The sequence below is a fragment of the Xenia sp. Carnegie-2017 genome, unplaced genomic scaffold (assembly GCF_021976095.1).
Source record: "Xenia sp. Carnegie-2017 unplaced genomic scaffold, XeniaSp_v1 HiC_scaffold_13, whole genome shotgun sequence".
Taxonomy (NCBI): Eukaryota; Metazoa; Cnidaria; class Anthozoa; order Malacalcyonacea; family Xeniidae; genus Xenia; species Xenia sp. Carnegie-2017.
In genome coordinates, this window is record NW_025813436.1 from 7798149 (window position 1) to 7822670 (window position 24522).

The window sequence follows — 24522 nt, forward strand, 5'->3', positions numbered from 1 at the left end:
TCAGACATTAGATCAAATTCTAATTTTTTTTTAAAAAGTAATTCTGATCTATTTAACAGGCGCTTTATTGAACAATTTTTGTAATTTTTTGCATAGGTAATTTGATATTAGTTTTAAAATTGAATACTCTAATCCTCAAAGAAAGTTGATCACTTAAAGAATTTTCAAATTATGTACACACATGTACAAAATGATTGACTGAAATCCGTATTATATTTAAATATACAATTGTAAAGACCTTCTGATTTTGCACAGCCCAAAGTGATTACCGCGGTGTTCTGGAAAAATAAAAAGGCTACTTTTTCAAGTGGGAGTTTTCAAAAACTTTTAAATAATACAATTTCACTGAATATTGAATATTTAACAACTATTTTTGGACTGTAAATAAAAATATCAGATTTCATACGATTTTTTCCTCCTAAGTACGATATGTTTTTTAATACAAAAGTATATAACATTTATACAGGTTCTCTAGTATTGCATTGTAGTGTTTTTTAGATGTGCTCGATCCAAACTCAAGCAAGAACGACAGAGAGAAGAGTTGCTTTCAGCAATAGCTTGATTACATCGATGACAACGTGACATGCGATAATCACCGTTTATTCTTTGTAGTTCATCAGATGGCAGTGGAACGTTGAAGCGTTGCAACAGATTGGCCGATTGAACACGTGATGCATTTTGAAGGGACTTTGCTGCAATGTTATAAGGTGGAGGCTCCGGCTTATCATACCTTCTACGAGGCTCGCGGAAACCTATTTCCCTAGTTTCTGGATGAAACACAGGGGATAATGTAGTCCGAGGAGGGACATTTAGCTCAATTAGCGAATCCATACCGTCTTCAAGGGGCATATTGTCATAAATAGAGTAACGTCTACTGTCGTTGTTTCTTTGGTTTCTTGAATTTGGTAAAACAGTACTGGTCGTGAGCATTTTCTCCGCTTGAATGTCCCGTATGGGAACAAACGAAGTCGAAACATGTGCAACCGTGGGTTTCCGATTCGGGACTAAATTCAATCGCTCAACTTCATGATTCAAACCGTTTGATTTACCGTAATGTACGGGACTGCAACAAAGGAAGTCTGGCTTCATTCGTTGAGAACAATTGACGTCATCACGCGGGTAGTATCCATTGCCTGAATAAGAAACACGCGGGTTGGATCTTCGAGTGGTAGAGGGGGGTTTTGAGGTATGTGTGGACACGTTTGAGTATAGCTCGTTGGGTGATCGACTTGATTTTAAAGTATCCTCCTCTCCAGCTTTAGGAAAATAATTTCCACCATGTTTTAAATCATTTAGAAATTGTTGATCTCTTAGTCGCTGACTATGGACTAATGTCTGCTTTTCTTGTGCCGAGAACGGTGGTCGTGTAGGGGCATTTTTATGTTCTTCTATGCGATGATGCAAGTTACGAGATCTTTCCAAGCAAAACCTATATTTGTCGCACAAGTATAGAAAAATTTCTTTGCTTGAAGGATTTGTCTCCTTGGCAAGGCGAAAACACCCTGTAAAAGTCAGATTTTCTTAATTGTATAAATTAAAGTAAATGTACATTATAGCTTACGGGAGAATGTAATTTACACAATATCCTATAAAATTCATGAATGCAATTGGGTACAAATACCTCTTGCTTATGAAACTATACTATAAATTGGTAATACTGGCTATAGAGAATTTCATTAATTTCTAAAAGAGCAACCGACTATATTATTTCATAAAGAAGTTTTTCTGTCTAGAACGACCTCATCACATGAAGGCATTTTGATAAAATTCCAACACTTACTTGTTGCGTGCGTAACCATTGACAGAGCCGAAGGTAAATCCTTTTTTCCACTTGAAACGACTTTTTTAGATAACTTTCTCCTTCCTGGATCATAACATTGATTTTCAAGTTGAGAGTTTTTGCTACATAAATGAAGTCATAAGGAGTGAGCATAAATAGTTTTCCACAAGAAAAAAAGTCTAAAAACGTCTTATAACGTCGCTTGTTTTGTTCTATACATAGCTACAGGGCATTTCCGGTAAATATTTTGTTAAAAACATTTTTAAATCATCACCCAAAATCTAGTTCACAATAAATTCCAGTGACGTTTACCTTTTGAATAATTTTGTGTTCGTGTAGAAAAGTCGATAAGGTCATCACCATTAGTGTCTACTGAACTCACAGAACTAGTGGCCGGTGAACTACTCTGACTTGAGCCCAGGCCACTGTCCAAGTCTTCGACATCACGACCATGCATCGACAAGGAACTTGATGATTGTCTTGTTGAAGCTTTATCCTCAGTGCTGTTGAAAGAAGTGTTATATTTTAAAATCTTAAACATAAATTTTACTTTTCCCTGTTTTGCTTCGCCATTTCCAAGAACATTTACACCATCATGTTGTACATTCATTTAAGTAATTACAAAGAATAAAACACTTACGTGAAATGCATTAAGTCACTGGAATCCTTAATTTTTGACTCGGGATATGCGTTAAACCTTGAATCACCATTAAAAGATCTTGTCGTTAAGCGTCCATCCGGGGTTGGGGAATTACTCGCACTACGAGGTAAATCCCTTGTGGAATCAGTATTATCTTCAGGTAAAATGGAATTTTCACCGTCATCACGTGATACATCTGATTTAATATCCACGGAGTTATGTTCCCTGGTGGGAGAGCTGTTCCTATTACGGGAAAAGGCCTTTTTAATATCTGCTCCAAACTCTCGTATTAACTTTATGGGTCGACGATCCTTCTTCCATTTACGGCTAGAGACTTCAGTTTCCATGTCTTGTTCTGAAATGGTCGAATGAGAACTGGAACTAGACAATCTTGCACCTGCACCATCATCCGACTTTGTTTCATGTAACACAGAAAATGTTTTGCCGTTGTTTGGTTGAGTTTTCTCGTTCGATCTATTTGCATTTTGAATAGCAAGAAGCGTTTCACTATTCACCATAATTACTTCAGCTGGAGCGGTTTTAGTGTTCACAGGTTTAGCATGTTCATTGACGTAGAGTAGAAGTAGTGGTTGGTAATGATTTTGAAAACATTTTTCCCTGATTGTCTCCCATTCTGAGCCATACTAGAAAGTGCACATACAAAAAGGATGAAGATAAGTGCAACGTCCAATCACAATAACAGCAGTTTTAATATAGTATCCCTCCTGATAAAGACAATATTTTGTAGAATATATCTCTTATGTTGAAGATCACTTGAAGATGCCAGACTAAATAATAGTGCATTTAAATGGCCGAGGTTTCGACATAAGATGATGAAGAAACTGGAGTTATATCACAAATAAACAGGTCAGTGAAATTACGGCTGATGAAGGACTCTTTTCTAAACTGAAGGAAGTGTGTTGTTTCATAGGCACATAGCAAAAAAGGTAATTCGTAAGTCACTTACCTTTTTGACAACTGCATCGTCAAAATATATCCATGTCATGAGATCACTGATTTTAAAATAAGTTGAGTAATGTTTTCCATAATACGTCACAACACCCACCAACATTAACTCCACTTCCTTAGCATTAGCGTCAACAACAAGTGGAAACACCTGATAAATTTCAGACGTAGATTATTTAGCTAACAACATTAGAGGAACTACAATTACATAGGTAGCCGAGATAATCTACAGGATCATTTTAGAACAGACACTTATGACACAGTGACAAAACAAACGACATGGGAGTAAAATAAAACACATGAGCGCGCTGTCATAAAGATTCGTTTGCATTTCCCTTCCTTGCGTTTAGCTGATATTTCAAGGTTAATTATGACGTTGACTGTTGTACAGCTATGCAGAAAGCATTAACCATCTAACAATGCTTCTTACTTCCACAGAGTAGCTTATTCAAAAATAAAGATACTCGAGGGTTCGCTTATCCCTTCATGATAGAGTAGAGGGAGGGGGGTGGGGGGTAGCCTACTGTCAAGAACATTTAAGGTAAATGGTTTGAACCCGGGAGTATCGTTACATGTTTGTAAATGTCGATCGTCCAGGTTGGTATAGTCCTGAGAAGGACTGTTGTTGTTTTTGTTGGCTGACGTTTCGACAACCTTAGCGGTAGTCATCTTTGACTCTGAAGATGACTACCGCTAAGGTTGTCGAAACGTCAGTCAACAACAACAAAAACAGTCCTTCTCAGGACTATACCAACCTGGACGATCGACATTTAAAAACATGTAAAGAACATTTAAGGTTCTCCATATATCTTTCTACAACTGAGATGTTAAGGAACTTCCCAGAAAATCTGTACATAGCTACGTTAATCTTCATGACACATACGTTGGATAATCGAAGAACGGGATCAATGCAATCCAAAAGTTGCGTTATTTGTTCCAAGTCTGGATTCTCGGAGTCCCAAATAAGACCAATACACACTATCAATGTATGCAACAAAAATGAACGCAATGATGATAAATTTTTAAGAAAACCATTGTTATTCCCAACGCAAACCTTAACTTACATTATACCCAAACATTATCTTACAAACTCAGAAACTCACAGCGATTTCCTATGAATGAAGATACATACCAACATCAGGACAGTTTAATAAAGACTGTTGTACACCAATCTTTTTGTTACACTTTATACCCTAAAAGGATTATGGGATAAAAAGCAACATGTCATTGATAAAGTAAAGCTACGAGACGTGTTATATTGCCAGAAATTGAATTTCAATGATAGGATAAGTTAGAAAAAATTCATAGATATATATATATGGATTTCTTTCGTCAAATTTTTATCGTAATGATTTCAACAGCTAAAACCGTGAAATGTAAAACGCAAGTACATACGGGGCATTTACGAAGATCTCCTTTGTTTACAGCCCGTTGTAAAAGAGTGCCAAAATCTTGATGTTTTGTTGAGGAAATATTTGCCTGATGACTAAAATGAAAAACACAAAATTAAAATAATTTAACAACTAGTTACATAAATTTTTGTACATTTTTGTCTGCTGTAATTTTATTACTTATCTCATGTTGTATGAAAAAAATCTTTATAGTTTATTTTCTACATAGGGTGCTTTACTTAGAAATTTTTAATGAGTGAAGTTAAGTAAGCCCATATTTACTAACCAAAGTGCAGAAACTGATACATAATGAACCAACTGTGAGAACGGAAGAGGTTCTGATGTAGCTTTGCATGATGGACAGCAACTCTAAAAATGTAAAGGACGTAAAAGGTCAAATGAATACAGTTGTGGATCTTAAAAAAATGATCATAAAATTAAGAACTAGAAATGATGGAAAATTGTTTAGAGACATAAATCCTGGCTACCGAATTAACCCAAGATAAATCTCCAATAATACGATAAGCTTTTTCACCTGCTCCATGATCTCCATGGCAAACTTTCTATGTGATATACAATGAGGTGCACTACAAATCTCTTCTCTTTCATTCATTGCAAAATGGAAATGCAAGCGATTCAATATATTTTCCTGAAAAGACAAAAAATATTATTAGTCAAGTAAAGAAATTCAAGATTAGCACATAATAATAAGCAGTGAATACAACACATTTCACATGAATTTTTTCTAGAAGTTCTACATTAGAAAAGCTGAGTTTCTGAATCACTCAGACAGTTAACTAGCAGATATTGAATCATTTCCATCAATAATTCCTTTAGAAACTGATGTCGCCACAATCATTGAAAATTAAAATATTTTCATAGCGTTTGAGTAAAAGATTCCTTTAAGTTTGTCATTTCTTATTTTTTACATACGTACAAGACATTCAGCAGCATCATCCATATCTTGGAGCTGAAATCTTTGTTCGTCCTTGAAATCAGAAAGGATATATTGTACTGTGATCTTTTAAAAGTAACTGAGTCATATATTTTGAAGTCGGTAATTTCATCAAAAGCAAATGAAAGTGGCTGAAAGGAATTCAAATAATTATAAGAAAAATTTACCTTGAATGTAACAGCCAAGGCCTGCCGAAGAGCATCAGGAGGCAAAGCTGCTTCATCACTATATTGGATCTGAGTGAATATTACCTAGAGAAAAGCAGATATGAAAATTGTTGATGATACACAATAATATTGTAGAAATACTCCATGACTTTTTCTACCTCTAAATATTTAGGACTTGAATGTTATTCACTTTGTTGACTAACTAGTTAATATTCACTCAAACCTGCATTACGTACATAAAAGTAGTTCTTTATAAAATTTTAAAGAAATAAAAACTTAAAGAAGAAAGCCACTACCTTAAGTGCACAAAATATGCATGATTCACCAACACAATAGTGACCAGAAATTTCCCGAAAGCTTCTTCGAAAAACATCAAGATGAAGCAAGACCTAGAAAACACATAGCCACAAAAATTAGTAACTTTAAAGAACCTTAACATGTACACTATGTTGTTCAGTATTAACAACTCTAACTTTCTCAGTCATTATTTATCCGTTCCACAAAGCAAAACAATTCACTCAATTGCTAATCATAATTGTGAAACCACAACCGATTTGACTCAATATTTGTAACATTTGACCTCATTTAAACAAAATTGCTCTAAACAATAATGAATAACAACTAACTCTAGGGGTAAATTACGGCCCAAGAATTTTTTATAAAATTATTAAATGACACATTTAAATGACAAGTGGCATTTAATTCATCGATATTGGACTTTTATAGATAAGACATGAAACTTAAGTACATGAAATATGAACAGAATGTTATGACAAAATACTAATCTGTTTGCAATGTTTCATGTAAAATGTATATTAACAACTCTACAGTACACGCGCCATCAACGATAAATAATAACATTGGCATGAACATCTAAAATACTATCCGTAATGTGAACTGAAATTCACTAGCAACATAATTTGCTCCAAGTATTTTCTTGGTTTTGGTCTGTCAACATTTAAGAATCGAAATTCCAGCACATTATTTCATTCAAGGTTTCAGTAAACAATAGCAATATAAATACAATTCGATAGTGAAAATGTATTTTATTTTCCACAGTCAAAACCAAAATATACAAGACTTTCTTTTTTAATCAGCAAATTTACCGTAATATTCCGAAAAAATTCGAAAGTTTGGCTACTTTTTAACGTATTTGTACCTGAACCGCCGAATTTAGAAAACAGTTATTTTCCCCGGGTGCGTTGAGAAGTCCTTTTGTCAGAGCTCCAGACGCTTTTCTTGTTAAGCGATCGGTACGATTCATGGCAACTCAATTCTTCAGGCAGGTCTTTACGTTCTTCTTCATGATGAGGTCACACGAAATTCATTATATTTATTGCCAAATTATCAAAACATTCGAAGTTTTCAAGTAACATAAAACAAATGCAGCACAGTAAACAAAAGTGAAGTAAAGTTAAGAAACGCTTGTCGATAGTTCTTCAATGATTTCTTATACTGTTCGCGAAGTCTCAAAACAACGGAAATGAACGTTTTATCATCTTGTTGCCAGTGAAATTGTTTTGTACTTCGTATATACATAAGTGTCATGTTAAGAGCTTGCGAAGTACTGTTTACTTACCCACAATGCCCCACAATGACGTCACAATTAATTCTAATCTCAAATACTACTTGACGAGCCTAGACAAATCATGAAAAAAATCAACCTTCAGGTCACGCGATGAAAGTAGAAATACGTGACAAATATTTCTTCTCAGTTCTTAGTGCCTTGGTTAACAATTTTCGGTAAAAATCATTTTGTATAAACATACAGAGGTTATCTCCAATTCTCCATGGAATTAAAGTGAGCGCTTTATACCAGTCACATCATTTTTCTAATAGGAAAGTTTCTTGACAGTTTTTCCATCAATTAAATTTTCTTAATTATCAAATAATTATGACAAGCAACAGAGACTAAATGAAAAAAATGCTCTCTTATAATTTTCTCCTTAGAATAATCAATTTCAACTACGATTAACACAAACTTTAAGCTACAACATAGTTGAAACGTCCTAAGGTATTAGAATTAAACATTACATCAAAAGGGCAACACAATACATGTTCAATTAAATACACATTATATATATATAATTATATAATATTATAAAACGTAAGTTATGTATTTTCTTGCAGTGGGTGCTGTAACAATGAGAGACAGACATATGTTACTTCTTTGTTGGCGCGATGATTCCTTCTAGTTGTGTCTATAAAATAAAACATGAAAACAAAATATTAAGTCATTAAGCCCTGTAATGATTTGTACTGATTACTTATGTACGTATATTAACAAACACATATACCAACTTCCAAAGTAATTATTTTAAATTCCCAATTCAACTAACCAAATCCAGAATACTCCATTGAAAGTTTATTCACCCCATCTCTACAAAACTTAGCTAGCTTCAACCTGACTTTAAGTACATATAAGATATTCGGTAGGCTAAATGTTTCTTCGAATTGAGGGAGAGGGAAAAGGGAGTTACAGTCTTTAGTTCTTTACCAACATGACAGTTTTTCCCCTTTAATGTGCATCGTAATTGTTTATAGGTTATCATAATAATTATATGACACCTTCAGTTGCTGGTTTGTTCGTTTCAGAAACTGTATTTCCTCTGCGTGTTTTTTTTCCTCGATCGTACGACGTTCTGCTTCACGTTTCTCAATCGCATCACATTTCGCTTTCAGTTCGTTCACTTGACGTTCAAAATCTTTCTTGTCGCCTTCCAACTCCTCAATCTGAAAAGAAATGTCCGTAAGATAATAGTAAGCGTTCTTGGACAGTGGACTTTACATTTTCAATATACTTATAAATTATAAATGTTGATAATGAAAAGAAATAACTTTCATAAATAGAAAATAAGTCTAAAGAATAGTATAAAACATATGAATTCATTTGTTACGTGTATAAACTTGCTACACACAAGAGAAAAGTTTCTGCTAAAGTTAGATAATCGTGTGACGTACTTTGAGTTCCATGTCAGCTTTTCCTTGCTCAGCTTGAAGCGCTTTTCGCATACCAAAGGCAACACTACAATACATCAAAAACATGAAAAGATACCTCGCAAATGTTTTCAAAAAAATTTATTAAAATGTTTTGAGTGTATCATTGGGAAAAGAAAAATGTTGATTATTGATGACGATTTGATGACCGTCAACAAAGTAAAGTCAATAATGATTGTTATAATCAAACAATATATTCAATAATCAATCTAATAATCAATATAACAACTAATGTGAAAACATGTAAAGCAATATACGATGATTAAGTAATGTTTATCTCAAAATTTTTTCAAACTCATTCTTAACGCAAGCTTGTCAAATACTGCTTTTTCTATACCTGCTCTCATACAAAGTTTGATAAGCAGCAATCGTCATTCGTATCTCATCGCGTACTCTAAAGGAACAAAATTGTAGTTATTCAAAAAACTGTTTTCGTGACGCATGTTCGGCAGGTAAAAAATCAAATGCCCTTCACCTCAATAGAAGAAGACCTCTTTCCGCGCAATTTATGGTGACTTGACGAATGAGTTCATCTTAAAAAATAGTAAATTCATAATCTTACGTTGTGTAAGACAAAATCACATTTATCCTAATCATTAAATGCATGAAATGCCTGGATAACAAACAACAACAGTAACAGATTTACAACTACCATTGATCAATAACTGAGTGGGTTATAATTTAAATTTTGTTGTTTTCAACGAGAGATTCTTTTTTAGAAGCTAATTACTCACCAAAACATTGAGAATACAACTCTCGTCTTACTGGACAAATACCCGTTTCTCTAGCTTGTCTTTGTTGAAGTCGCATGTCTAATTGCTCCTAAATATTAGTTTAGATTATGTCAAGACTAGTTAAAAAAATACTGGGTAAATGAATGCTGTAGTTTTTCAATACTGGTAAAACAGACTGTAACCAGAATTGAATTATAACTTTTACAAACCTGTAAATTGACAACATCTAGTCTTGTGGCTGGTGTGCTTGATACTTGTTGTACCCAAAGCTGACCATTCTCCGTCCATTCTCTTCATTAAACAGATTGTAAGCATTTGTAGTTAGATATTTATAGTCATATCAATTGAATGTCATAGAAAACTTTAGTTGGAAACATTTCTTAGTGAATTCTTCAATATGTCAACATTTGGAAAAGTGGTCAAGGTTTCAAAGTTAAATCTCATTTTTGAATTTCAAAAAATGACTTGATTATACGAGTAAAAGTTAATACGGGTCAAACATGAAATATTTTTCATACATAGTAAATTGAAGAAGCATTGATTTTAATGTTTTTAAGAAAAACGCATACAAAAAAGATTTGAAAAATACTTAATAGTATAATTTGTAAACCTTGGTGGTAGTATTGAATTAAGAATCTCTTCTGTCTGTTGATTCTTACTCTGCACATCGCTTGAATTTATCTTTCCCGTTTTAGGTGGCGGTGGAATAGGACTGCTGCCATTAACTTCTTGCTTTGCACTCACTTTCAAAGGACGTGACTGCAAGAAAAGTCAGTAATTATTGTAGCTGGACATACAAATAACTAGGAGCAAAACACTGTTGAGTTAGAGACTTCGAGTGTTTGTGTACTGAGCGTGAACGTGTGCACTTTTGCCTTTGTGTACTCCTGAAAGCTTCTACATACTTTTCAGAATTCATAATCATATTCAAAGTAAATGAAATAATAAATCTTAAATCAAAATTTCAAAATGAACAAAAATATTGAAAATTATAAGTCAAAATTAAGACCCACTCTTGGCGATTTCTTGTCGGTATTACGGCTGACTAAGGCTGGATTGTCGTATTTGACCAACGACGCGTTTGGAGGAATCATTTCTGCCACATAAAGCTACGAAAAGCGCCAAAATCAAGAAAAAAATTCCTCAACTTTGAGGCTATCATATAATGCCAATGCTAAGTTTACTTTATGAGTTTCCATGGTAACAAACTGCTGATCATAAATTGCTGGCTCATAATATTCTCATTTTAGTTATTTATATATCTAAATCCCATCTATGATTAACTTTTATATTTGCCAATGAGTTCAATATTCTATAAATTATATTTATTAAAAAAAGTATACCAATTAACTTATGTTTATGTTTATATTTACATGTATATTTATATTTATCTTGTACACATATTGAGTTTCATGTTTTGCAAAAAACATTGAGTTGCGGTGACGCAGAAAATTCAAAAATCATATATTCGTTCAGGATTCAAAAATCATGCATCCGAATCAACATTCGTTCAGGAATGTTGACAACATGATCTGTATCCATAATGTTAAAAGTTAAAAGTTATCCTAGCAGACACTGTTGGACAACAGAAGGTAGATATTTTCCCCATGCCATGTCTGTCGTCACAAAGCAATTGGCATTTAGCAGTCTTCAATATACCGTATTCATCAAAATATTTAACCCTAAATATTTCACATATGTAAACAAAAACCCTCAAAAGTGAAAAATACAAAAAAACTTTTATTTCTATCTTTAACAACAATAGATACAGCATAAATTTATTACTTAAAAAATGTCTATGACATAACCACCTGTTGTGCAGTTCACATTTAACAGACCCGTTACAAAAGCTAACGTCATTCAACAATATGTTTCTCAATTTCACTTTCTTAACTTATCATTAAAATTCCAACCTAAACTAAAACAGAATTCTCTTATCCTAAAGTAGTTTTGACGAGGCGAGTTCACGTTGACCGCTAAACATTTCTCGCAATTTATCATGATACATTCGCACATCCTTCTCCATATCCTCGACGCGCCCTGACAATATCGACGCTTTCTCCTCCCATTCTTTACGTCTTTCTTTTGCCTCATTCAGCATACGTAGTTTTTTCATATATCTACCTTCCACATCATTCTTGCTAGGCTCTGTGTAATTCTTACTGATGGTAGTCGATTGAACATTAGCAGCAGCAATTCTGTCCTGGGCAACAATGATTCGACGCATGTGGATGTCTATGGTTCTGTTAACATCTTCGATACGCACTTCCAATTTATGCATTTTTTGTTTTGCCATCCAGCATTGTTCATTATTCTCTTTCACAAGTTGACGAATGGTTTCTCTGCGCGTCTCCAACTCCGTTACCTCTTTACGAGTTCTAGCCAAAGTCTTTTCGAAATGTTTGTTCTCACCGTACAAGCTTTCCAATTCATACATTCTTGACTTTGCGAGAGGGATCTGGTTTTCGACATCGAACAAATCTCTTTCCTTGTCCGCGATTCGATCTCGCAGTTTGATACAACGACCTCGAGCTAATTCGTATCGTTCTTCAGCTTCAACTTTTTGCTCTTCGTATTCCTGGCTTTTCAAGTCCAGATCACGAATGGAAACCTGAACGTCCGAAATTTTCTTCCGAATTGCAGCAAACGTGTTTGTCATTTCCATTCGCTGTTCGCGCAAGATATTTACATTAGCCATAATGCCAAATAAGCGTTAACTGCAGCTTCTAAAACAATATAGGGTTAGTAAATTCACAGACAGATATCAAGTTGATGTTCGTTAGATTCAAACATCAAACAGAACAGCGCAGGCGAGCATACATAATACAAAACAAGAAAAGCAAGGACGTCCAGCAGCTATCCAATTTCAGTGGGAGGTCGTCATGTCATAGGCTTATGTTCTTTGGTACTATGATACATGCTTCTCATATATATTTGATTACTTGTCAACTTGATCAAACCAAAGATGGTAGTAATATCATTAATACAGTTAACTATTTATCAAGGTTAAAAATGTCTATCTGCACAGAAGTTATACATGATCGAAGTTTTAAGGTCATTATAAGAAAATTTCGGCACCAAATAAGACGCCGAATGTGGTCAAAGGTGATTACTTTATGAAACTAATAACAATATGTGACAACTTGTTCGTGTTCAATCTTCAAACAACTTATTACTTTTTCCATTTTTTCTTGAGCTCTTGTATAATATTGTTATGTTTTTAGTGGCTTAAGAGTCTTAAGACCACAGATCTGAAGTCAACAGCTGCGAAAAAATTGGCGTGTTTCTTCAAAGTTCTGTGTATTTATTTTCAAGGACAATGTTTTTCCTGAGTAAGGGTAACACGTTTTCACGTTTGGAACACAGACAAATTAACAGACAACAAGAGAGAAGTGAAAACAGATCTTTCCACAAATGATGAAAACAGATATCTTTTTGTCTTGACAATCATGGATGTGATCATCAAATTTCTGTTTGGTTGCTACGGTAAAAATTTTTATGTATTTTGTTGGTCGACCAATATTCAACTGATAGGGAGCACAAGCGTACACTGTTAAAGTGAGAGCTCAAGCAGAGATCTATTACACGAAAAAACCACAATTGTATGTAGATATACATGTCATTGTTTATATTTTCACTTAAGAGGAGAGAATTTAATAGCGTATTTACATAAGAGAGCTCAACGATCTATTTATGAAATCATATTTGCCAGTCCTAGTCTCCTTTAACACTACGGACCTCTCGAAACATCAAAAACGAGAAGGTCTTCAAGATGTAGTTTTTCAAAACCAAATTGAAATCGAAAGTACCTTTAACGAATATTTGTACATGTACTGTAATAAAATGTATTCATAACAATCCCAAAGTATATTCTTTCTTTACGAAAAATAGTTATAAAATCTACATGAAGCAAAATAATTGTTCTTTAGAGTCTGTATTAGGTATAATGTGTAAAAGGTTTTAGCTATACGGTGCATGAGAAACGTTTTTAACAATAAAAACACAAGCCTTTCAGCGGTGTTCGGTGCTGCTTTATACGCCCCAGTGAACTATTAACCTTCTGTAATGTTGTGTTCCATTCCTTTTTGGGAATATCCTCCGCATCAAAATGCAAATTCAGGCCTTTTTCAAAGAGTAAACAGTAAGAAGAGCCACCGAACTGAAATGTACCGATCATTTCGCCTGAAGAGAGAGGTAAAAATATGGAATAAAAGATATGCAACGGACAATACCTTATATTTTTGCAGTTTTTAGAAGCAATAAGATCTATACATATTAGTCTTTTCAAAACATTTTCATCAGAGGTAAATCTTGAGATGCGTTTAATTTTCGTTTGATGAGGCATGTATGAGACACTTAACTTGTGCTAAAGACTGTTTTTATTGTCTGGTATTTAATAAATTTTTGCTAAGTACAAATTTTATAAACAAAGATATGATTTACCTTTCTTCACCTCTTGACCAAAATAGGTCTGTATGATACAGCTAGATATTTCAGCCATTCCTATAGCAACAAAAATCACCTTGCCAAGCTTTTCTGTATCAATATGGAATATTGCACGGTTATCAACATGACTGAGGTAGCGTTGGGAGTACGTGTTAGCTGTTGGATCGTAGCCCACAGATGGCGATTCAGCATAATAAGCTCCTTCTTTGACGTAAGCTTTTGTTATTTTACCATTGACCTTTAAAAAAGTTTGTTATTTGACATGTGAAATCATGATGAGGTGGACACGTTCAATTCCATTTTGTGTATGTTGTCACTAACGGTAAACTTCTAATCCTGTGTTTTTTCTTCTTTCGGTGAACTGCTATATTCAGTGTGTTTTTTTTTTGCTATTGTACAAGAACAACGTCAGTTTTTTCTTCTTACTGTGAACTACTTATTTTGAACTAATGCATGCGAACAACATTCTTCATTAGATTTAAAAGGAAAGAAGAGCGTAAAATATTAAGAAGAAACAACAAATCAAATATCACTAAAATATGTAGAGTGTCTAGCGCCTACCGGTGAGTGCCAGCGATGGTAGTTGGCTGTGTTCAAGAAGGCTTGATACACTGTCCCGCCAACATACTTTTTACACAATTCATCATCATCCAGAAGATGCTGCAGACTATACGGTTGCCTTTTGATCCAGAATTTATCACGGTATTTTGGATTCTTGCAAATGAAATAAGGTGTTGCGTCGCACGGAGAGCAGAATGAAGATGGATCGTCCGGGTCAGCAATCGGTCTCACTGTTTCATCCTTAAGTCGCCGAGCAAAGAAATCATTCCAACATGTAAAACCATAGTATGGATCTTCAAGGTCGACTTTGTACGTATTTAAGAAATCTCCGCCCATATCCTTTAATGCTTCAGGGGAAAGCCAACCATCCTAAAAAATATAAAAATATAAAATAGCAATGCAATAAAAGTACTTTCGACTCACTACAAAACGAATATTTTCATTTAGTTTTTACCTGCAAGCAACTAAAGCAAGCATGCAATGATATCAACCATTTAAGAAAACTTATTTATGCAATTATTGATTCTCGGCTGCATCATAATATCCATACATTAAACTAGAAATAACAACTTTCTGTTTATATAAATTCACCAGGATTGATAAGAAATGTAGAGGATATCTTTTTGATAGCTTGGAGGGAGGCAAAATGAAGGATCCTTGTAAAGTCTAAAGGCGGTGACTCTTACCCTACATAGCCGTAAAATTCAAATCATTGAAACAAATTAAAGATAAGCCAAAGGCGAAGACCATTAAGAAAGAAATTAAGATACAAGTAATGAAATCATTAATATACCTTTTTATTCAACACTGCTCTTGAGTCAGGATGGTTCAAAAGCTGTGCCCAGGCGTTCAGAATTTCTCTGAAGCACTTATTAACCTTTTCATTAATGAATGCCATTGTCCCAGCATGGGTTGCCATAACGTAAATTAAAAGATGATTCAGGGGGGCATTTCCAAGTTTGCTTTTATACACAGGGGGAGATTCAATGATCGTTTGCATTTTGAAAAGCATGTCCATATAATCCGAAATGGGATTGGGCTGTGGTGGTTCAAATTTCTGGTGAAACATAGTTGTGAATAGCATGTTTACTTGTGGGTCAGTTTCGATGAGTTCTTTTAAGGCAAGCAATGCAGGATGGGTAACTTTCGTGGCCTTCTTCATCATGTTGACGTAATGACAAATTGATTTCAAATCAGCAGTCACCCATCCACCAATTGAGTAGGTTTTGACATTTTGAATAAATAGCAAAATCAGAACTAGTAAAAAACATTGCATGACAATTATCAGACAACAGTAAAGGGTAAGAGTGTTCAGTAGCTATGTAATTAATTTTGCAATGTAGTTTTTCATTTACTACCCTGAGTTAACCAAATCTCCTTTTTTGGATAAATTCTAAACTTGTAAAAAAACTTGTAAATAAAACAGTTAAAGTTTGTATGTGGAGTATGATGTTAGGAAGCAGATAGCAAGACCAGGTCTCTGTAATGGCTTCATTAGAGCAATTGTTTTACACAAGCGAGGTGATGATTGGCTACTAAAGCGAAAGGTCTCTTCTCAGACATCTAAAATTTCAGTTTCCATATAATATTACTTAGTGTCATAAATGGCTTCTTCTATATAATATATCATTTTCTTGGATCAAGTTACGATGAGTAGCTTTCAATAATTTGGCCAAAAGAAAACGTCATTATATGCCAATGCTTACTGAAATTTTGTAATCGACTTTTTCATGATAAAAAAAGCGTAAATCATCAAAGAATCTATATTTTTCAATCTTTTATTGTGTGATTGTGTGTAATTCGATTCTGTCGTTGCACGTTTATTATACCCAAACAATTTAACGTATGTAGACGACGACATAATTACTGTTAAGAAATAATAGTTACGTATGTTTCCCAGTGATTTTCCATGGAAAGATGATTTCCAATAGAAAATTGATGGTAAGATGTTGAGCATTTTTCTTATTTGCTAGTTCACAATTACACAACAATACAACTTCCCTCATATCATCATGTAAATTTAGCGTTAAGCGTCTTCTTTCTCCAACAAAGTTTTCTATATATTTTTGCAATATATTTTTACTTTTAATTCATTGGTCCTTTTTCATTCGCATGTACGTATAGAATGTTGATAATACGGTGTGTAGACATACATACACGACACGAAGGCATGAAAGATAAATGAAGATTATTTTGCGCACCAATCAATGAGAACATCTATTGGAATTCAAGTTTCGCCGGTTTAAAAATACCTTCCGCATAAATCTGGCTAAAATGGCAACAGGAAACACGGAAATACAGAGGAGCTATTTTCAAGCCGGAACATTGAACGTGAGTTAAATTGAGTTCATCCAATGCCTTCATAGTTCATAGTAACGCAAAATATGGATAATTTCATTATCTAAACCCGAAAGAATATAATTTCTATTGTGCTATTTCTCTCTCCTTTCTAAGGGATCATTTAACTCAAAAGGTAACTTCAACCAAAAATTCAGACAAAGAAAGTTTGTATTTCATTGATAGAAATTCAACTTTGGAATTTTCAAAAGAATTTTTATGAAGAGAAAAATGGCGTATGACCATTATAACTTTTTTTTAGTTTCAGCATGCTTCCATTTGCTTCCTTCAGTTGAATATGAAAAAGACAATGTCATAAAAAAATTACATTTTACATGATTGTGCAAGACCCAAAATCATTCCAACAACCTCTTTTCACAGAAGAACAAAGCATTCATTCACAGCGAGTCGTTTCGACTTTTATCGGTAACCGCTATAAGCTAACTTCAATTTCTCAATGTCAAAAATAGGTAAAATGAACGCTAAAAGCAGAGTGTAACCTGCAACCACAGAAGGAGCAATGCAGAAATAAGTTCAATAAAATTATACATAAATAATGCACCTACTCACCTGCTCTTCTAACACCGGCTTTTGACAAAAATTGCAACACCACCGCGTTTCAATAGCTAAATGAAAAATAACACTTTCCACAAATAACACCACCTTATAAGGTCAGGTCGCACCAGACACTGTCGAAGCTGTTATATCCACCAATTACATGACACGTGTGTCACGTGCATATCTTCAAAAGTGAAATTGCCTCTCGCGAAAATGATGGCGAGGTGTACATAAAGCATTTTAAATTTATCGAAACCCAAACACTCTCGGATTGAATGACGATAATAGAAAGACAGATATTCGCATATTGGTGTTCATACAACAAATTTTAAATAGAAATTTAGTTTTCAAAACAAATGGTCAAGGGGACAGGAATTTTGTATGAGCTCTTGATAAAAATCCTTATTTTTTCAATTCGTGTTTTACAAGATATGTTAGATTTCAAGAAACGTTAGCCTTCCCAATATAGAAAATTTGAACGTTCGTGTTAATTCATAATGGTGTTTTCTCCATTAACTTTCACCCAGTACTTTCCCCGGTAAATACCAGACGATATGTTAGGAGATACAATATGGGCTGATCTGTAAAATGTTGGACTTGTCACGCGATTAACACGCGACATCATACGGACGGAAAACAACTTTGACACATGATATTATGATTCATGATTGGCAGGTAAAATATGTTAGTTTTACCATACATATCATATAACACACGGTTAGGACAGTGGTTAGGATCTCTATAAATAAATGACGTCTTGCTGATCATTACAACACGACTTGCACAGTTGCAACATATTACAAAAATAAAATATGCTTTAAAACGTGCACTGTATAGTACGCCATCCTCATAAAATCTTCAAGAACATAAAACTAATAAAAGATAGGTGAAATGAACTAATCACGTATAGTCGTAACTGAAAAAATGTGTTCAGTGAGTACAATATTTTAAAACAACTTTAGAATGGTTACTCACGTACCAATCTCGATGATAGCAGTGAAAATTGACGTACAACTGCAGATATAAAATCGCAGAGAGTTTTCTCTTGATGCTTTCGATAGACTGCCACCAGTGACACGTATAATGTGCGGTTTCCATTTGATGAGTAACTTATACAACTGTTTTATTCATATCTTTTGACATACACACAATGAAGTGAAACGAACCATACAACCACAACCACAACCACAACCACCACATCCATCCGCACGACAACTCGTAAAGAATGAAAATGAGCTTTAATTAAAGCACAATGGAGGATATTATTTGAGCAGTGAGCCCAAGTGACAAGTGCAAATTTCAGGTAAAAGCAACAACGGAACGTCTATAAACAACCCTCGGGGAGGCCCTCAAATGTTTTTCGATTGTTTTTACCTGCGGACCTCCGTGGCGGTCAATAACATAAAATGTAATTATTGAAGAAAATTTGACATGCATCATGAGTTTCAATTCATTGTCATTATGATTAATGTTAATGCATATACGAATCGTTGACATTTTACTCACCCAAGCACTGAGACACAAGGTACTGTACAGGATTAACTCAACCATAGGCGGCGGACAATTGATAAAAAGCTCGCTATATTCATATGTATTCATATTGCAAAATTACTATAATCACAATTGATTTCAATAGAAAGTAAAATCTATCAAATCTTCCCATCTCGACCTAATCAAATTGAACACATAATTATACTCAAGCACAACCGAAATAACTTGGAAAAAATTACAAAAACAAAAATTGCATTTAATTTCAATGATTATTACAGTTCATCTTCTCATATGTGATTAAGAAAGAAACAAGACGCTGTAGAAGGATCGATTATAATAGATATTTTCAAATTGAATCAGCAACTGGGCAACCAAACATGGAAATATGCCCGTGCTTTGATACAGGTTTGAATAAATCCATGACTTTTGAAGTTTGAATTCTCACATTCTTTAAGCATCCTTGATAAGATTCTCTCACTTCAATGCCTGAATGTTTCAGAGATTCTGAATAGAGAATATAAAAACGTAGTATTTAAAAAGTAAAATGTATCATAGTGCCTATGTTTTAGATTACTAGGATATAACATACAATTACATAAAGGTAACCTTAAAATTGAGCAGAATGTAAACATACTTGGTATTCCACCAACATAGAGGGGCTGATTTTTGGTATTTCCAACGCTTTTCCTTCCCTTCCGTACTATCATAGGTGGGTCTTGGTCAACCTGAAGCATGACTTTCGTGCCAAATTTCGAGAAATCAATGCGATGCCATTTTTTATCACACAACGTAGCGCCTTTCTCCGGTGTCCAGGATACCTTGATAACACCGTCACCATTTTGAACGCGAGCTATCACCTAATAATATATCAAATTATCATTGACGATGCTGCACCATTTACATAAGCTATTGATGATAAAATGCTTTGTCTAGTGTTGTTTTAGAATAAAGAAAGGTCAAATGTTTAAAATCAATTGATCTACAATTCTCAACGCCACAAGTTGAAAAAGAACGAGTTATATTTTAGCATTACCGTATTCTTGATGAAGAAAAGATATTAAACATTACGTGAAATCATGTTTAACATTAAATTCACATGGAGATGATATGACAGACTTTATAACACGTTTCATTTTAACTTACACTTCCGTTGAAAAGCTCTAAAATAACAAAATCTCCTTTTCTGGGTAATTGTCCATCAGTAACAGAAACCAAAACTCCATTTGAAGAAAACGGTTTTATATCCATACTTAATTTCATTTTGCGACCAACGAAAAACCTTTTCTCTGAAAAAAATTAATTATCATAAACACTACAACAACACCACTATAACCATTACCAATACCATGATAATAACCATTATAAGTACCATCACTATAACCATTACCAATAATTACCAAAAACATAAAATTTGTCATTAAACGACAGTAAAAAACTTAATAAAAAGAGGTACCTCCACCATATAACTACCACATAGATAAAAAGAGAGATACCTCCACCATATAACTACACATAGATAATACCTCCACCATATAACTACCACATAGATAAAAGAGGTACCTCCACCATATAACTACACATATACCTCCACCATATAACTACCACATAGATAAAAGAGAGGTACCTCCACCATATAACTAAACATAGATAAAAGAGAGGTTCCACCATATAACACATAGATAAAAATAACCATATAACTACACATAGATAAAAGAGGTACCTCCACCATATAACTACCACATCCCTCCACCATATAACTACACATAGATAAAAGAGAGGTACCTCCACCATATAACTACCACATCGATAAAAAGAGAGGTACCTCCACCATATAACTACACATAGATAAAAAGAGAGGTATCTCCACCATATAACTACCACATAGATAAAAAGAGGTACCACCATATAACTACCACATCGATAAAAGAGAGTACCTCCACCATATAACTACACATAGATAAAAGAGAGGTATCTCCACCATATAACTACCACATAGATAAAAAGAGGTACCTCCACCATATAACTACACATAGATAAAAGAGAGGTACTTCCACCATATAACTACCACATAGATAAAAAGAGAGGTACCTCCACCATATAACTACACATAGATAAAAAGAGAGGTACTTCCACCATATAACTACCACATAGATAAAAGAGAGGTACCTCCACCATATAACTACACATAGATAAAAAGAGAGGTACCTCCACCATATAACTACCACATAGATAAAAAGAGGTACCTCCACCATATAACTACACATAGATAAAAAGAGAGGTACTTCCACCATATAACTACCACATAGATAAAAAGAGAGGTACCTCCACCATATAACTAAACATAGATAAAAAGAGAGGTACCTCCACCATATAACTACACATAGATAAAAAGAGAGGTACTTCCACCATATAACTACCACATAGATAAAAGAGAGGTACCTCCACCATATAACTAAACATAGATAAAAAGAGAGGTACTTCCACCATATAACTACCACATAGATAAAAAAAGAGGTACTTCCACCATATAACTACCACATCGATAAAAAGAGAGGTACCTCCACCATATAACTACACATAGATAAAAAGAGAGGTATCTCCACCATATAACTACCACATAAATAAAAAAAGAGATACCTCCACCATATGACTACCACATAGATAAAAAGAGAGGTACCTGCAACCATATAACTACCACATACATAAAAAGAGAGATACCTGCAACCATGTAACACATACCACATAGATAAAAAAAGATAGATACCACATACCACATAGATAAAAAAAGATACCACATATTTATATATGTGATACCACATATTTATATATGGTATCACATATATAAATATGTGTTACCATATTTATATATGTGATACCACATAGATAAAAAAAGAGGTACCTCCACCGTATAACTACCACATACATAAAAACAGAGGTATCTCCACCATATAACTACCACATAGATAAAAAGAGATGTACCTCCACCATATAACTACCACATAGAGAAAAAAAGAGGTACCTCCACCATATAACTACCAAATAGATAAAAAAAGAGGTACCTCCACCATATAACTACACATAGATAAAAAGAGGTACCTCCACCATATAACTACCACATAGATAAAAAGAGAGGTACCTCCACCATATAACTACCACATAGATAAAAAGAGAGGTACCTCCACCATATAACTACACATAGATAAAAAGAGAGGTACCTCCACCATATAACTACTACATAGATAAAAAAAGAGGTGCCTCCACCATATAACTACCAAATAGATAAAAAGAGAGGTACCTCCACCATATAACTACCACATAGATAAAAAGAGAGGTACCTCCACCATATAACTACTACATAGATAAAAAAAGAGGTACCTCCACCATATAACTACCACATAGATAAAAAGAGAGGTACCTCCACCATATAACTACACATAGATAAAAAGAGAGGTACCTCCACCATATAACTACACATAGATAAAAAGAGAGGTACCTCCACCATATAACTACCACATAGATAAAAAGAGAGGTACCTGCAACCATGTAACTACCAGAGCCATAAAAGTAAACACTCTTCTCTTCGTCTAAAATGTCCCGGAAACATTTTCTCGGCTTCTTGGGTTTTGATGGTTTTAATGGGAACTTTTTACCACTGCTCCATTCAAGGTTACGAAAGCATGCTGATATTGGAAGACGCGAGTTTTCCTTTAAAGAGAAGAAAAATTTTAACACACGATCAATAAGCCCAAGAAATCACCAACTTAACAAAATTATTCTTGCAAAATAAGATGATGGCTGTCCATTTTAAAAATGTAAAGTTAGTCAGTAGTGTATAGAAAATTTCTCTTCATATTCTTCGTGTGAAAATCAGACATGACATAATACATCACGAAGACCTTTTACATTTTCCACTTCTTGTCATCTCTCTAAACACCTTGTTTCCAAAAATATATTATTTTCCAACGTTGGCTACCTCCATCACACGAGCGATAGATATTCTTAAGTAATTCTACAAAGATAAATACTTACACTGATTTTAGATTTCTTTACTTCCTTCACATAACCACCGAAGTATAAAAACATGATTTGATTGATGACCGTCGGACCAGGTTTTCCTGAGGCTCTCGTCGTCACACCATCCACAGTTAAAGTTGCTTGAACTTTATTGCGATAAATTGTTACCTGAAAGCATGAAGTTGATTGACAGGCTATCGTATAAACCTTTTGGTCAAAGTAAATAGCTCTAATGGCAGGTTGAAAATTTCAAGAAAAAAACTAGGGATTCAATAGTAGTGCAAAGTTTAAAAACACACTGCCTTTGACTCGTTATTTAAATGAAAAAATAAAATGCTTCATATTTATTTCTCCATTAACTCTTAGAATAGTAGGACGCAATCAATTTTGATTCATGACCCAAGTAAAATAGCATGGCAGGAGCCGAACTCTCTCAAGTGCTTTTCTTGTCCCAGGAATAGGGGACTATAATATACGTACTATAATATCAAAGAATTTTTTTTTTCCTTTAAGCAAACGCTAAACATGTTTTATACATTTTGATTGATTTATATCTTTCTTATTTAACTCTCTCGTTTACTGTGGCCGATCATGAGCATCCCATTCATGGCTTTATGGCTAAAGATTATCTTCTTCCCTCGTATCATTTAATGTTGAAGTAGAGTTAAAGAATTCAAAGATTTTACAATGATAACATTTAATGATCACTAGTGATCCACGGAAAGTGCAAAATTTCTTTCAGAGACTAGAAAACAAACGCCGCTAAAAGTACTACAACAAAACAACAAGTTCAACAGTTTATTTTCATGTCGAATATTTCTGTGTTAATGCTTAGCTATAGATACGGTATAAAACGCTACAGTTGTTCGAGTGTCAAAACAAAGTGATCATTAAGCAAACCCAACAAAACAATACGTTCTTGAAAACAGGACAGAAACTTTAAGGGAAAGATATACCTTCTTCCAAGAGCCATCGTTAACAGCATCAGTTCCAGATGTAAATATCAAATCCCCAGATCCAGTGTCAAATGCAAAGTAAACTTTTCCAGCTTTCAAAAAAACACTGATGTAATCCCTTTGATCTTTGTCAGCCGAGTACATCAGCATACCGTCAGGAGAGAATGTGCGAAACTCGAACGAAAGTCCACCCCTTGGAAAATGAAGATACAATTTTTAAAATAGCTCCATTGATACGACCGAATGACCTAACTCACAATAAAGGGGACAAACTGGTAAATAAGTAGACAAATGAAAACATTATATTGTAATAGCCAGGATATCCTGTATAAAACTATCATGATTAATTCCATTCAAATTTCGCTTTCCACCTAAACAATGATATCGGCAAAAACAATTTCTCAAACAAAAAATGGTTTTCCTGGGATAAAAAAAACTCATTTGTTATTTTGTGTTTTTTTCCGTCCACAAGTGCAGTATGTCCTCGGGATGCAAGAAAAAAAATTGATCTGTTTGTTAATAGATATTT

The 24522-nt window shown here is 34.1% G+C and overlaps 4 protein-coding genes and 1 long non-coding RNA gene across 7 annotated transcripts in view; 1 reads left to right on the forward strand and 4 right to left on the reverse strand.

The window, feature by feature from the left end:
• Positions 1-7464, reverse strand: LOC124455061 (inactive ubiquitin carboxyl-terminal hydrolase 54-like). The gene is made up of 14 exons (XM_047005817.1): positions 7059-7464; positions 6196-6288; positions 5900-5983; positions 5715-5765; positions 5313-5426; positions 5064-5146; positions 4782-4872; positions 4519-4579; positions 4270-4364; positions 3388-3537; positions 2421-3064; positions 2093-2283; positions 1781-1902; positions 1-1502 (listed from the first exon to the last, which is right to left on the reverse strand). The coding sequence occupies exons 1-14, from the start codon at positions 7161-7163 to the stop codon at positions 1389-1391; spliced, it is 1998 nt and encodes a 665-aa protein (XP_046861773.1). The 5' UTR covers positions 7164-7464; the 3' UTR covers positions 1-1388.
• A 347-nt stretch (positions 7465-7811) lies between these two features.
• Positions 7812-10824, reverse strand: LOC124452633 (33 kDa inner dynein arm light chain, axonemal-like). The gene is made up of 9 exons (XM_047003215.1): positions 10644-10824; positions 10241-10389; positions 9840-9921; positions 9631-9718; positions 9372-9429; positions 9234-9290; positions 8861-8924; positions 8468-8632; positions 7812-8100 (listed from the first exon to the last, which is right to left on the reverse strand). Exons 1-9 carry the CDS (start codon positions 10722-10724, stop codon positions 8062-8064), a joined length of 783 nt encoding a protein of 260 aa, XP_046859171.1. The 5' UTR covers positions 10725-10824; the 3' UTR covers positions 7812-8061.
• A 1705-nt stretch (positions 10825-12529) lies between these two features.
• Positions 12530-14603, forward strand: LOC124454157. Of its 2 annotated transcripts, XR_006951350.1 has the most exons (3): positions 12530-12735; positions 12946-13116; positions 14553-14603. It is a non-coding gene; the product is annotated as an uncharacterized LOC124454157 (long non-coding RNA). The 2 variants fall into 2 exon arrangements; XR_006951349.1 differs by lacking the exon at positions 14553-14603 and having other exon boundaries at positions 12946-13488.
• Positions 13238-17610, reverse strand: LOC124454141 (L-tryptophan decarboxylase-like). Of its 2 annotated transcripts, none has more exons than XM_047004959.1 (5): positions 17549-17610; positions 15431-15905; positions 14638-15006; positions 14074-14314; positions 13238-13812 (listed from the first exon to the last, which is right to left on the reverse strand). In XM_047004959.1, the coding sequence occupies exons 2-5, from the start codon at positions 15800-15802 to the stop codon at positions 13619-13621; spliced, it is 1176 nt and encodes a 391-aa protein (XP_046860915.1). In that variant the 5' UTR covers positions 15803-15905; positions 17549-17610; the 3' UTR covers positions 13238-13618. The 2 variants fall into 2 exon arrangements, with proteins under 2 accessions (XP_046860915.1, XP_046860908.1); XM_047004952.1 differs by having other exon boundaries at positions 15431-15894; positions 17545-17610.
• A 1648-nt stretch (positions 17611-19258) lies between these two features.
• The window catches only part of LOC124448266 (laminin-like protein epi-1), a 33681-nt gene continuing 28417 nt past the window's right edge, over positions 19259-24522 (reverse strand). Inside the window, exons 51-56 of the mRNA XM_046999275.1 lie at positions 23994-24186; positions 23053-23205; positions 22557-22728; positions 20167-20309; positions 19658-19880; positions 19259-19527 (exon numbers count right to left, since the gene is read on the reverse strand). Coding sequence (XP_046855231.1) covers positions 19370-19527; positions 19658-19880; positions 20167-20309; positions 22557-22728; positions 23053-23205; positions 23994-24186 — 1042 coding nt within the window. The 3' untranslated portion in view covers positions 19259-19369. The remainder of the gene's footprint in view (positions 19528-19657; positions 19881-20166; positions 20310-22556; positions 22729-23052; positions 23206-23993; positions 24187-24522) is intronic.

Bases quoted from the DNA above. Each gene is read 5' to 3' on its own strand.
- LOC124452633 (XM_047003215.1), bottom strand. From the start codon at position 10,724: ATGATTCCTCCAAACGCGTCGTTGGTCAAATACGACAATCCAGCCTTA. The intron at 9,922-10,240 runs GTTTACAAATTA...TGTTTAATGAAG, and splicing joins AATTCAATACTACCACCAAG to AGAATGGACGGAGAATGGTC. The intron at 9,291-9,371 runs GTGAAGGGCATT...TTGTTCCTTTAG, and splicing joins AGAGGTCTTCTTCTATTGAG to AGTACGCGATGAGATACGAA.
- LOC124454141 (XM_047004959.1), bottom strand. From the start codon at position 15,802: ATGATGAAGAAGGCCACGAAAGTTACCCATCCTGCATTGCTTGCCTTA. The intron at 14,315-14,637 runs GTAGGCGCTAGA...ACTTTTTTAAAG, and splicing joins ACCATCGCTGGCACTCACCG to GTCAATGGTAAAATAACAAA. The intron at 13,813-14,073 runs GTAAATCATATC...CTCTCTCTTCAG, and splicing joins TGGTCAAGAGGTGAAGAAAG to GCGAAATGATCGGTACATTT.
- LOC124455061 (XM_047005817.1), bottom strand. From the start codon at position 7,163: ATGAATCGTACCGATCGCTTAACAAGAAAAGCGTCTGGAGCTCTGACA. The intron at 5,147-5,312 runs GTGAAAAAGCTT...TTACATTTTTAG, and splicing joins CCATGGAGATCATGGAGCAG to AGTTGCTGTCCATCATGCAA. The intron at 4,580-4,781 runs GTATGTACTTGC...TAATCCTTTTAG, and splicing joins GAGATCTTCGTAAATGCCCC to GGTATAAAGTGTAACAAAAA.